The sequence below is a fragment of the Drosophila sechellia genome, chromosome 2R, assembly GCF_004382195.2.
Source record: "Drosophila sechellia strain sech25 chromosome 2R, ASM438219v1, whole genome shotgun sequence".
Classification (NCBI taxonomy): domain Eukaryota; kingdom Metazoa; phylum Arthropoda; class Insecta; order Diptera; family Drosophilidae; genus Drosophila; species Drosophila sechellia.
The window spans coordinates 8,931,659-8,946,065 of record NC_045950.1 but is presented as its reverse complement, the minus strand read 5'-3'; the positions used below and the strand labels follow the sequence as shown (position 1 = coordinate 8,946,065).

The 14,407-nt window shown below is 45.6% G+C and overlaps 1 protein-coding gene across 1 annotated transcript; it reads right to left on the bottom strand.

Moving 5' to 3' along the window:
• Positions 1-688: 688 nt before the first annotated feature.
• Positions 689-13,603, bottom strand: LOC6608902 (protein scabrous). The gene is made up of 4 exons (XM_032715895.1): positions 12,764-13,603; positions 9,527-9,920; positions 2,890-3,420; positions 689-2,707 (listed from the first exon to the last, which is right to left on the bottom strand). The coding sequence occupies exons 1-4, from the start codon at positions 13,294-13,296 to the stop codon at positions 1,769-1,771; spliced, it is 2,397 nt and encodes a 798-aa protein (XP_032571786.1). The 5' UTR covers positions 13,297-13,603; the 3' UTR covers positions 689-1,768.
• Between the last annotated feature and the right edge of the window lie 804 nt (positions 13,604-14,407).

Genomic DNA, 14,407 nt, shown 5'->3' with positions numbered 1-14,407 from the left:
TTGCATAACAAAATTGCCATGCATTTCTCATTCCTTCCGATTTTGTGCATTTTTTAACTCGTTTTTTTTTCTTTTTTTTTTGAGCCGGCACTTTGAACTTTCGAACGCAGACCAAGTAGCCGAAAGAGTCAGTTATCCATTTGCAGCTCAGCAAGTTTTGACTGCAGAATGTCAACAAAATAAATGCATAAATAAGGGGATCATCGTGTCAGTGGAGGGGGCAGCCATCGACCAGCCCCTCCCCCCGCCCACGAAGAGGTCTCAATATAACGAGATGATGAAAAATGTTTGAGTTTTGCATTATTAAAGTTCCTCGCTGGCAGTTGGCAACTTTTCACGTGCTGATAAATGGCCCCCAGCACTGGTAGTTGGTGGAAAAGAAACGAAATAGAACGATAACTATTCCATCTGCACTCCGGGTGCGAACATCTTTCAATTGAAATACATCTCCATTCGCCTCCGGCTACCCATACATATATACATGCATATATGTATATAGGTGGCTACATATGTGTTCGTGTGAATGCAAGTGGAATAACGAGTGCATATTTGCTGGGGCTGCCAGGGTGAAATCATGCCATTTAAAATCCACCCGATTTAGTTTGGCTTGGCACTTATAATTAATTAAACATGGATTACTTGTGCAGCCCCCCGAAAGTCCATTAAAAGATTGCCTTATCCCTTCGGGTTTTTCGTTTCACATCAATCCATTTATTGTAAAATACGCCGGTCTAAGGGCCAAGCTTTCTGGTTTTCCTTTTCTTTTTAGTTAGCTTAAACTTACTGGACATAAAATTAATGTATACATAATATATATAGTTCATATCTTACTGTCTAAATGCATTTTATTTTTTAGCTCTCATGGTTTTTGCCCTTCGCTCACTTCATTTGTTCGTTTATTTAATTTTTGGTATATGCAAAACTGCAGAAAATAGTTTTCAGTTTCTTGTGTTTCGTAAAAACTTGCATATGATCTGTTTCTCTATTTCTGACTTGATCTCTTTGGCATGCGACTCCATGGGTCGGGTGTTAGGGAAATCGGTTTGGTTTGGGACTGAAGCAGATATTTAGTAAGCGGGAAAACGGATGCGTATACCCTATTATATTGTACAACAATTACAAGTACATTTACCAACACTAAACTAATAAATGTATACTTTTCATATGACTGATATGGTGACTTAGGCTAGAAAGTTCTCTTCTCCGCGAGTCCGTTTGTATATTTATTATTTGTCTGAGATGAGCCTAATCGAGATTAGGCCTCTTACATGTTACAACTAGTTAAGTTTTTGTTTTAGTTTTGGGGGCAGGACGATTATATCTAGACATTAACTCTGCATTCTCTTAAATGATATGCTCTCTCTCTCTCTCTCTATCTCTCTCTAACCACCTCTCTGTCTCTTTTGCTCCCGCTTCAGTTTATGCTACCGCGGAACTTAAGCCTCTATGAGATCTTGTTGAAAGACCAAAGAATTGAATATTTATACGGTTGAAACGAGGCTGGCAGCTGCCAACTAAATTACGCATACGCCTAGTGTAAGCTCCATTTGAAAGATTAATGCTACAACTTATGTGCTGAGTATTTACAATGGGGGAGTTGAGGGGGCCTTCGATATTCGATTTTCCGTTTATTTTTTACACTTATCTACCGATCTTTTAGATCCACCTCCCACAGACAAACAGTGGACTCCCAACTATAGTAGGCATGGCTCTGGTGGTTCACTGTAGCGGTATTCATCCCCTCGCTTTAACGGCGGGATCAGCTCACTTACGCCTGCCCGGCGGCCACGAACTGGACCACACTGTTGATGGTTTTCGGCGTCGTTACCGTCGCCGGCGCTGCTGTTGCTGCTGTTGTTGTTGCACCGCTAGACGGCGCAGCATCAGCAGCCGAACCGGAAACGGAAACAAAGGCGCCACTGGCACTGGCATTCGCCTGGCACTCGACGGCGGGCAGGCGCTTGACCAGCATCCGGCTTGACTTGACCGCTATCCATTCGTTGCGAGCGGCATCGAACCAAGTCAGGCCCAGATTGTATCGCCCATTGAGATTGGCGTGCTGGCAATGAGAGAACCACCAGCCACCCTCATAGTTAGCAGCACAGTGCGTCTGCGAGATGTCCCGATCGTCATCGATGGCCGAGAACTGCATGCCCTGTTGGTAGTTCAGTGCATCCGAGGCATTGCCGGAGTACTCGGCAATGTTCAGCCGATAGCCGTCGGCTCGCGAGGATATGTAGAATCGCTTGTACTCGGCCACCCAAACGTTGTCGTAGATGTCCTGCATTTGCACCTGCAGCCGACTGCAGTTGTCCAGGGTCAGGTGATGCAGCTGCTCGTTGCCAATCCAGAACTCACCGCCAGGCGCTCCAAATCCTTGGGCATAATCCGCCCACGAGCGGTTGAAGTCGGCACTGCCATCGAACCGCCTTTGCACCGTCGTCCATCCATCGGAGGTGCAGTGCGTCATCAGCGGATGCCGTTGGCCGGCGGGGGCAATCAGATGCAGTCCGTCTGTTTGGGTGTGCACCTCGCTGCAGTCGTGCGGCAGTTTGTTGATGATGGCCTCGTACTGGGTCTCCACGTTCTCAAGCTCGCTGACCAGGGTTTCAGCCAGGACGGAGTCAATGGGGGAATCATCCTGCGGCGTCTGCGGCTGGAGGTTCTGATGATGTGGTCGCTTGTGGGGCTTGTTCAGGTGGGTGAGCTGTGTGCGAAACGGGATATAATTGAAAATCTCAGTTAGCCAGGGGCCAGCATTAAAGAACTTAAAAGTAAAATAGCGAACAAAAGTTTTGAAGATTTAATAAAGAGTTACTATATGGAATTCAATTTTATTAAAGGAATTTAGTGTATGATAGATGCATTGCAAATGTGGTCATAACTCACCTTATTTTTCATGTCATCATTGACCAGAGACTGCAATCGATCCACATTGGTTCTCAGCTGATCCACAGTGGCGGACAGCTTCCGCATGCCTTCGCGCTCCTCCTGCAGGACACTCACACTCACAGCCATGGCTTGCAAGGATCGTGCCGCATTGGTGCCCTCCTCCCTGATCAGACTCTGCTCCGAGGTGATCTGGGCATTGGCGAACTCCAGCTTAGAGATCTCGTGCCGCAGCTCCGGTATGCTCTTATCCATCTTGGTCTGCAGGCTCTCCACATCTTCGAGCAGCTCCAGCATCGAGGTATGCAGCTTGTCCAGCGAAGCGATCTGACTGCTCAGGTTAAAGTTAGCATTGGCAATTCTATGCTGTTCCACCTCGATGCTGCGAACACGCTCGTCGATGTGGTGGAAGCGCAATCCGTTCACCTGGCGGCGCAGGTTTCGCTGGGCCAGTTGGAGCTGGTGGATCTGCTCGCTCTGGAAACGGCAATGGCGGCGCTTGTGATCAGCAGTGGTTTCAAGTCCGGTTTGCTGAAAGGAAAATAAGGAAACATAAGAAAGATGTTACATAACTTATGCATTCCAAACAATAATGATCTCTTTGTTGTAAAAAATATGTTAAGTAACCTTCACAAGTTAAAAGTTGATTCAAAGGAAAAATTGCAAGTCAAGACACCAAGAAAGATGCCTTGGCGCAAACTGACCCAGTGCCACCCACATTTCATTACATTCTTCAGTATGGGGAAAAGCCATGATAAGGATGATTCGTGGGGAGAGCTGTTAAGCTGGCTGAGATTCTATTGTCGCTGCGCTGGCAGGGATTATGTGCAGGGAATTGAATGCTAAATCCATTTATTATAAATGCATTTCATAACCAGGCGGCAGGCAGAGCGTGCCACAATAATGTCAGCTGCAGCTACGCAGCCAGCTCAAGCTGCAGCTTTTGCCCAAAAGCGAGTAAATCCCCGGAGCTGCTCCTGCTGCTGCTGGTGCCGCGTGGCGTGGGTGGATTTGCATCTACATCCGCATATCAGCACGCCCAACCCCAACCCCAATCTCAGCCCCAAACCCCATCCGTATACACATGCCCACCGTGCATCTCCTAGCTCTCGATGGTAAAAGCTGCATAAATTTCCACAAACATACAATATGCATAGAAATAATTTTGCTGAGTGACAGCAGCGAGCAGCTGTAAACCAAGGTAATGCCATTTGGGTCACATTCAGCCGGCGCCGTGAATGAGTGCGCCCCCAACGCCACAGGATCTATTCTACATATCTGCCGCCCCAAGGTATCCTTTTCATTTATGTTCGTGCCCATCAGTTATAGAAATGTCCTGGGTAATTGACTAATAAAGTATGCTGCTGGCGGGGACAAAGGGCGGCAGAAAGTGTCCTGCTAATGAATTCAATGAGTGAGTGCGCAAAGAAACCATGTTGTATACGAGTATACTGCAAAAAGGGGCCATCAACATAAAACATAAAATAAAAGCAATTATGCCTTTTCCTTGAAACCCCTTTTCAATGGTAGATTTTACTTTTATTCTCCATTCTAATCCCAATTAGTCAACCTTGAAATGCTGTACATTTTCCAATTAAATAAATGCATAAAAAAATATGCAAAGCGAAAAGAAAAATCGTAAGTCGATTCCAAAGATTTGGTTATTTTTGGAAATCCCTAAATCGATTCACAATTTGACTTACTGCCATAGACTCGATAGCAAATTATATTTTCCGAAATGTTTGACCATTTCCCGCAACGAATTCAATTATTGCTTGCCAGAAGAAAAAGAAAAAAAAAGGCGAACAAAAGACCACCGAAAATATGGAAAACATTCATGAATATTTATGCCAAAGTTGCGTTTGTGCCTCATAGGCATCGAACACTTTGGGCCGCTGTGAAAATGTTTTCATTGGTGGCGCAGCCACTGCTTTTTCCGCTTTTCCGGCTTTTCCTTCGCTCCGTTGTTTGCTTTGCCTTCACGCACGTTTCGTCGGGGTGCAGTGGGTGGTGGTTGGGCGGTTGAGTGGGTGGCGCTGCTTCAGCCTTGGCGTTGTTTTATGCGAAAGGTCACGAACGCGGCTAATACGACACGTTCGCGTTTTATATGAACTCTGGCCGAGACGGGGAAGTGGCCATCAAAACGGAGAAATCCTCAATATATATTCCGGCAAACGTGTTTGCTATATATATATATATTTCTAAGGCGGAAAGGTGCCAGCACTGGCATATAAATTTCGCCCATCAACGGTATAATTAAATGTGATTTATGTAGCTCAAATTTCCCCGCCACAGAGACAAGTGAATTTTTTGTTTTGTGTGCACTGGCCAATGGCCGCGTTAATTGAAATCGAAATTGAAGCATAAATATTTCAAGTGTTTTTCGTGCAAAGTCATAAACAAAAGGATCAGAACGGGAACAGGAACAGGAACGGTCGAAGCGCCAGGAAAAGGGAACTAATTAATTTCTGGGCTGGCCCGGCTGCTTCATGGATTAAAAGTGAACATTTTACATGTTGTACTTAAGTGAAAGCTAACAAGGATTTGCTATTAGCGCGACAGCAACTCCACGAGGGATGGGTATGGGAAAATGGGAAATGGGGATGCAACATGGCGCATGGAGCATGGAGCATGGGAAAAAGAGTAAAAATCTGTTCCTGTTCAGTTCCTGGGCTTCTGCACGGCGCATTGTCGTAAAAATTTAATAGGACTTCTGTGCGATGCTTGAAAAAGTTGAGCTCAGTGGCAGATAGCTAGGAGGAAAAGTGGGCTGGCTGCGTCGACGTTGGGCGCCACAAAATGCCATTAAGTTAATGCGCATTTGGGGGCCAAAAAACGCTCGTTGCCGGTACCTCAAAGTCAACGTCAACGTGATCCTCTGAACGAAATGTGACAGAGGCGTGTGCATAATTTGAAACTAAAATGTAGCCCACAAATATGCTTCGAAACCGTATTTAATTTCCAAGAAAATGTGGAAATCTAAGCAAAGGACAATTGTTTCAATACAGACAACTTGACTCCTGCGAAGTGTATATTTTACCGATACAAAAGGGTAGAAACCAGCTCGACAACAATCAAACAAATTGCCAGTGGAGGAGAGATGGTCGTACGTAACATGAAACAAAGGCAAAACAAATATCAACATAAATAAGGTAAAAATGGCAGGCACTGCGGAGAGTTTTGGTAGCTGGGGGTACGAAAACAGACATACAAAGATATCCGAAACCGGATTCTCCGTGTCAGTTTGCCTTGGGGCTGCTGCCACAGCTCCTGCTCCTCCAGCGCCTGCAGCTTTTCCTCGATTCCTTCGTTTTCTGGCGCTCTGCCGTTGTGTGCCTGGCATTTGTTTGCCTTGCTAATTTAACAGCTAGTCCCTCATATGTACAATACACTACGACCCATTCCGGAATCCCCGCCCAAGATATAGTAGCATCAATAACCAATGATAAACATTTGTGTTTTTTTTCCCTCTTGCGGCTCGAATATCTGGCCCAACTGTTGCAAGTGACAGCTTTCATCAAAGCGATTTGTTACACAGCACATATGTATTGTTATTAGAGTTGGCAAATTATATTTGGCTTTTCCCCTGTCACCGGCAGATGTTTTTGGTTCAAGTGTTATCACATCTGAGCAGGGAAATAAATAAATACATAAAGCAAAGTTTGGCTATGCCCATTAAATCAAGCTTAATTCGGCTAATTTATCAAGGTGCATTAAATTAGTGTTTATTTGCGTGAATTATTGTGGCTATTTGACAAAATACAAATCTGAAATTTATGTGCTTCACCTTTAAAAGCTTCAGAAAGCTTAACCAAAAATTGTTATTTAATTCTTAGAGAAGGTCTAGTATCTCCATGGTAACTTTTAACTACTTGTGTAGCTTTTTATTTATTTTTTTTTCACTTTAACATTTCCGCTAGCAATTTTTGCGAAACCTCTGGTTTTCGCTTAATCCCCCAAGGTTTTTGCTTTTTTTTTTGTTTTTTGCATAACTTTACTGCTTTGGCTTTGTACATTTTTCCGGGTTAATCAAATAAAGGAAAGGTGATTAAATTCAACCATCCACTCACACATACACAAAGGAAATTATTGTCTATTTTTTGGTATTACTTTTTCGTGGTGCCCACCTGTGCAGTTTTATTGTTTGTATTTGTATTTATTTTGCTGCTGGTTATCCTTGAGATGTTTCCCTTTTTCCATCTGCCCTTTCTATTTTCGGCTCCCTGGCCTTTGTTATCTGCTTTTTGCTCTTTGTTCTAATTTAACCTAATTTCTGCTTTGCTGCGCTTCTATAATAACAATTTTCAAAAATTGCCTTTGGTTTTTGTGATGAGAAAGTCCAGGAACTGGTTTTCTTGGTCAAAAAGCAACCCCCACCCCGTTTTTTTTTATTTTTTTTTTCGTTTTGGTGGGAAAGAAACCAGCGAGTCAGAGTGAAAAAAGTAATGAAAAGGATCAAATTGTGCCGAAGTGCCTCAATGGGGGGAGGGGGGCATACGAGGCAGGTGGCAGGGCAACTGATTATCGGAGCACTCGAGAGCATCTGCCGCAGCTCCATCTACCTTCTACCCTGTACCATCGCCATCCAACTCCTGCTGTCGGCTGCCAAAACTTGGCAAGTCAAGAGACAAAGGCCCGGTCCTCCTGCGCGTTCTGTCCATCAAGTCAATACATCGAGTCAACCTAAGCCAGTTCCCAAAGCAGCTGGCCAGCAATCCCCATCCCGAAAACCGCCTCTCCTTTGACTCAGGGCGATTAAAAGGTGATTTCCTGCTTTTTGTTTTGCAATTTTCAGCAATTTCGCTTTATATTTTGGCAACGGCCTGCCCATAAATGATATATATATATATAAACATACACCCAGGCTGCTGGGATGCGAGGATATATGGATAACAGCATGTGATGCGAGTGCGCCGAGGTCCGGCGAAAGCCGCTTAAGCTGCTCGGCTGAGCACTTAATCCCCTCCTTGTACTTAAGGCGTCTCAAGGGTATATTGGACCTGCGTGAAGTGGAGGTTGACCATGGTCAATTGATCTCGGGGGAATCGGGTTGAATTACCAAAGCTTCATGGTCATCTGGGTTAATTGAAACTATTCCTAATCGCATATATCTATATCGTATTTAACTATTGTACTTAAAATGCTTAAGTCGGATTAAATTTTATGTTTCGCGAATCTATTTATGCTTTAAGGATACTACGTTAGCTTTCAAAGTCGGCTGAACAAAAACCAAAAACCGAAGTCGCAACGACGTATTTTTCCCTTTGAATTCCACCATATACTTCTTAAATTTCTATTTGGCCCTTTGAGACTCGCAAGTAATTGCGTCAACTCGTCGAAATTTTGTCGGCTTTGTGGGCGAACGGAGCACATATACAATTTCCAGCCAAGCCAGCGAATTCGCTGGCAAGAAGTGTACACATTCTGCTTCTAAGCAAGCAAATTTCGCATAAGCCAAACTTCAAAGTGGAGCGAAAACCAGACAACAACCAGCCAGCAAGCAGATCAAAACAGGTGGCTGCCAAACCAGTTTAAAGGGGGGTAGGACCAACATGGGGGATGAGGGGCATCACGACCCCACTGACATATTTCGTTGATGGTCGAACGACGTTACCGCATTCTCATATTGGAGCGGTCTGACGCATAATCCTTTTAATGAAGCAACCTGGAGCTGGTTACCTGGCTGCCCTTCCATCGCCATGGTTCCCCACCCTTGCCAGCTGCCTCTGTTTTCGCTCCATTGTTGAGGTTGCTGCTGCTGTTGCTGCTGCAAGCCCTTTATTGACATTAATTATAATTAAGGGTGTCGAGTCCTTACATCCCTGCACATAGAGCATACGAGTCGGAGTCGGTACAAGTCCAAGTCCGAGTCCGAGTCCTTCATATGCAGATCCGATTTCGAGAACTCCACATCATTCACTGTAAGCCCGACATGAGAGCCCCAGTAAGTATGCTGGGATTTTGACAAAAGGATGCCACTGATCATGGCTCCATCATTTGCAGCAATCTCTTTATGAGTCGCCCGGAGGCCCAGGAGGACATTAAGGCATTGAACGTGAGGCCTAAGTGGCTGCCAGGGACGGTCGAGTCTGACATTAAATATTAAGTACGACAACGTCCTGCGGTGCGTATGAGTAATTTGACCAACATGTGTGTGTGTGTGGCGGGCCGTTAAAACGGCGGGCTAAAAGGCGGATTCCGATTTTGGACCCACTCGTTAGCACATCGTGCCACCCAACGCCCACCACCCACCTCCTACCTCCTCTTTGCCACAACCTTTAGCGCTCTTCACCTGGCGTATAAAGTAAGGCATAAAACGGCCAGATAATGGCCCGCCACGTTGGTGGCCGCTTTATGGGACGCACTTAAAGGAGAAACAAAACAAACCAGCGGCTTTCTTTCGGGGGTCATAAAAGGATACACTGGGAGAAACAGATGTGTATATACTTTTCAATTTCCAATACACGCGGAATCAACGAATCAAATTGCAAATTTTCTTTTTAATATTCTAGTGTAAGATTCTTCTCTCGCAACTTTTCAGTTGTTTTAACATCATTTAGTATTTTTCCCAGTGCACGACAGTTTTACCTTGGCCGTCGCGTGCTTATCTGATGATTACCATAAAGCGGGTACTCACCTCCTGGTTGGCTTCCTGGCTACCGCTCTCCTCCTCCACACTGGCGGATGTGCCGTCCTTGCGAGTCCTCTGCTGCAGCTTGACAAGGGCGTGCTGGAAGTCCTGCTCCTGCTGGAGCATCTCCTCGCGCAGTTCCTGGACATAGACCTCCGTCTGCTGCTGGCGCTCGCGCTGAGCGGCCAGATCCAACTTAAGCTGCTGATAATCACTGCGAATGGTGGCCAGATCCTCGAAGGTGGAGCTGCGCTGCTGGACATCCCGGGCCACGTTGCTGGCCGTCCTTTGCAGATCCACCAGCTGTTTGCGAATCTCGGAGATCGTTTGCTGCAGCCACTCGACGGTCAAGCGCTCCTTGTTGCCACTCTGCGAGGAGCGCAGCGCGGCCAGCTCCTCCCTGAAAAGGGGAAAGAATTTAATAAGTCTCTAATTAGCAGGGGACAGGTAATGCTTTAATTGCTACACTCTGGCCAGGAAATCTAATTTAAATTGACATTTTCAGGCTGTCGGCTAACTTAATTGCCAATGCGACTGGCGTGCGGTCCACTAATGGGATTTCGACCTGCACTCAATCATGCTCCGGCCCCACCTCGATACCGCTAAATTTCCATCGAGTGTTTAATTTAAGCTCTGCGAGATTATTTCACCAGCCCCGAACATTCTCGACAAACGGAAATCACAGAAATCATGCGGACAGTGGACAGAAATTCACAAATGGCGATGGCAAACTTTGCCGGAAAACACACAAAATAAAAAATCAAGTGCGACCAGACCGCAAACAACAAGTGCTGGGCTGAAAACGTTGTTTAAATGCTCAGAATGAAAATGAAAATGAAAATGTTGTAGCACTTGTGGCAGTTGCCAGCTACCAAAAAATAAGAGCGCAATGAGACCAAGACCGAACGAAACGCATTTTTGTGGCATTTCAGACAATTAAAGTAGTCAGTTGGAAGGAAGCGGAAACGGAAGCACAGCCGCAAGAAGCTGAACAAATTCGGAGCGTAGGTAAAAAGTTTTGTTTTTCGAAAGGCAGCAGCGGCAGCAGAAGAAGAAGAAGAAGCAGCAGAGCAGCTGGCGCTGTTCTTATATTTTTCACTGTCAAAACAGCACAGCTACATGAAATTTTCATAAAGAAAAAACCCAACCGGCAACAAGACAAAAATAAAGTGGTCCAAAGAAAAGTTGTGTTCCCCATCCCCGTGACTGTGGGATGTACATACACATACATCACATTCGGTTAGGTTTTTATTCATGCCAGCCAGCGTATACGTAATATTTAAAATTGTTGCATTGTGCGTGGGCGTTTTTTGTTAATTTTATGGCTTGCAAAAGTTTTTGTGGCCCCATCCAGACAGACTATAAAAGTTATGGATTTGTTTGGCTCTCCGTTTTCCGTACAATTACTTAAATATTTAATTAAAACAGTTCGGGGTTCTTGCAAAGTTGGGGCATCAAAAGCCGTAACTGACCCAGGCATTTGCTATGTCAAATAGAATAAAAATGTGTTTCCTAGCACGAAGCTGAAAAACTTGCATTACTAGCCCTAAAAAAAATAACAGTTTCTAGCCCTGCCCATTGGCAACTTTTGTAGTAATGCCAAACCAACCGAATTTCCCTTTTCGCCTGGCAATTTTTCGCTTGGCTGCCGTACCCAGCTTTTTCCGACCAAAAAAAATGACTGTCATTCAACGGAAAATTGAAAATGCTGTCAATGACAAGCGAGCAAATTGAAAACGCAACATGAACACTGCAAATGCCGAACTTCATCGGACCTGATTTGATGACGTCTGATGGTGTTCGCATCTGGATTTTCTGATTTTTTCCAGTTTAATTACCAAATTGGACGCAGCGGTGTAACTTTTGGAAGAGAATCTTGTTATCAAATCAACAGAGTGGACCTGCCCAACACGCTATTCAGCTCAATCAGATAATGATGTTGTCCGACTGAGCGGACTGCGGCTAAAGCTGATCCAGGTGGGCGGTGGGTGGAATGTGGGCGGTAAGTGGGTGGTAAGTGGGCGTGAATGTCGGTCGAAGGTACGTACTGTGGTCGGTTTTGTGTGGGCGGCGGAGATAGTGGATCACATAAACCACAACTGACATGACGTTTGACTGGCGTTTGCCTTGGGAGTTGCGAGTTCCAGCCCCAGCTCCATCTCCATGGACAAGTCCCTTCTGCAAAGCACACTCCTCATATGTATATGGAGTGTATAAACACGAGCGTGTGCTGAATTATTTACGGTGTCACTGACAAAGTTTACGATGTCCACGACAGCAACAACAACGGGCTAACCTTGGCTATTTGTTCAGTAAATTAAGAGTGTGCCATTTTTACGTATTTTTTTACGCTTCCACACAGAAGATGGTATACCGGATAGATGGTGGTGGGTAGTCCGGTAGTGGCGCTGGCGAAACTGATATATGTGTGCGTTCAGCTCGATGAGACAATCATTATTAGTCAGCCCATGACAATGACAACAAAACAAATCACGAATGCTACGCAAACTTGGGCTGGGCCACTGGCTCGTGTCTTTGCTCTGATTAGATGTCTTATCCTGCCGCTTCCTGCGTTTCCCCATCACATATTTGTCTGAATTAGTGGAGCACAATCATGTGCCGCATAGGAATTCTCTTCTTCATTGCACTGGCCACGAATGAAAAAGTTGAAGGAGTCGCAAAATAGAGGGAAAAACTGAAGTTTTCGCTGTCACAACAGTCGTAAATAATTGCAAGCCGAGTCAAGGAAAGATGGAAAAAACCGTGATATAACAAGAGAGAACGCCGGATAGGAGTGTGTCGACTATCATATACCTATTAGTCAAATGCTTCAAAGGGTTGGAAATGAATCTATCCTTTTACTCTACTTTTAATTATCTTAAAGTGAAAGATGTGATAGGAATGAATATAGCCAAAATGAATACATGACCCGCAGTTACCTTTTCATACGCATACAAATTTGTATGTCCAACTTAATTTAAATGGATTAAAAGTAGACTCTCAAATAAGAAAGCTATATTTTTCACCCCGTTTACAAACTGTTGCCCGCTTTAGAGGGCCATCAATTTGTTGGCCAAAGTTGGGCGACAAGTTCTACGTGACTGCGGGAAAGTTAGCGCCAAGTTTCTAGGCCCACAAATTGCCAGCGAGACATTGACCAATGGAGCGGGTCTGTGTCGGCGCGTCGCAAATTAAAAATTCAAATTCGATTTAGAGCAGGTGGGCTAAGCCTGGCCAGCTTACCTGAGTTGGTTCAGTTCGCTGCGCATGTCGGCGTCCACGCTGTTCGCATTCGTGGTGAGCCGCAGGGATTTGCGCAGATTGTGCTCCAGCATCTCGTAATCCTCGCGGCGCCGCAGCATCAGGGCGTTGAGCTGCTTGGTCAGCAGGCGCACCTGATCGGCCATTTTTTTGCTCTCCATTGTCCTGCCATCCTGCCGTTCAATCGAGCTGATGTCCTCGCTATCCTCGTCATCATCGACGAAGCGGAGCAGCTCCACGCTGGATTCCGGCGCTTCCGCTTCCTGTTTGGAGTGCACAACGGGCTTCTCCGAGGTCACCACCTTGGCATCGCGCAACATGTTGTTCACGTCGCTAAGGACTACCCCACCACTGGCCGCTCCACTCACGGATGCCACGGAAATCTGGAGCACCACCACGGCCAGGAGTATTGGCCACAAAACGTTTGAACCTGCTCCCATTGTTGCAGGGCAATTTAAATGGTCACGCGAAACTTTCTTTTTTTGGAGGTCCGGGAATGTTTGCCAATCTTTCATTCACACCGCACAAAAAAGGGACTCGAGTTAGATGGGCAATTTATGCAAATAACTGGCACGCATGCCGACAAACACAAACGATTCTCCTCGACTTTCCGGCGCCGTGACAGTCAAACACCTTATAAAAAGGCGCTGGCAAACAATGCTACAATTATTCCAGGCGTTGCCTCGGGCTTAATCCTTGTGGTTTGGCTTAGCTGTGCTTTTCACTTTTGGTCCACGGAAAGTTCGCTCGCAGCACTGGGTGAAGTATATCACTGAGTTCACTAGAGAACCTTTCAAGGGAAGGATGTTTTCAGCGCGGCGTTCTTCGAAGGACTGAAGCGGCGCGTCTTCGGCACTTCCTTTTATTCGCTGTCATGCCGAATGCTCGGCTTCGTTCGGCACGCTTCGGCCAACGCGAGAGAGCAGACGAATACGAAGTTGCGGTAAAGGCAAAGGTACATTTAGCGGGGGAGTTGCCGGGAAAGAGTGCCAAAGAGAGCAGCCACCTGCCCGAAGCATGCAACAAGCAGGGAAGAGAGCCACAAAGAGAACGCATCAAGTTAAGAGAAAATCATTGAATAAACTCGATGTTAGATGCCCGAAAATGTCCTTTGAAATGATTGCTATTACCAAAGATCATGTCTTTAAGGCAGGCAGTTTCCCATTCGTAGTTTCAGATAGTGAACGAGAGCAAGGCAAAATGGCGGTCTAGTTACCCGGTGCCTCTTTTTTGCACTCATCCTGCTGCCCCGACACATGGCGCGGTTGCGGTGAGACTACAACGAAAACAAACTGCAACGAAAACGGCAGATGTTTCGGCCCCATAGGCAGACAGACGGCGAAGTGCGAAAACATGCTGATGTGCTAGATATACTGCAAGACGAACGACAACCAGACGGAGCTAAATGTCCCGGAGTATGGATAGTTGCAAGGAAGAATGAAAACCTATAGGCGCACAAAAGAAACTGCAGCAGGAAAACTCCCTATTGTCTTTGGAATTCCTCGTAGTTACCTGGGGTGACAAGATTTCCTGGTTCCAAACAATAAAGATGTTCGAGGCAAATACATTGATAGGAAATCAGATACTAATGGCTTAACTATCGCCTTCATCATCCAGGCCGAAATC

What these genes read in the sequence shown, in the direction of transcription:
- LOC6608902 (XM_032715895.1), bottom strand. Translation starts at nt 13,296, where the DNA reads ATGAAAGATTGGCAAACATTCCCGGACCTCCAAAAAAAGAAAGTTTCG. An exon ending in GCCAGGAAGCCAACCAGGAG is followed by an intron (nt 3,421 to 9,526) that starts GTGAGTACCCGC and finishes TTTTCCTTTCAG; the next exon opens with CAAACCGGACTTGAAACCAC. An exon ending in ATGATGACATGAAAAATAAG is followed by an intron (nt 2,708 to 2,889) that starts GTGAGTTATGAC and finishes TTTCGCACACAG; the next exon opens with CTCACCCACCTGAACAAGCC.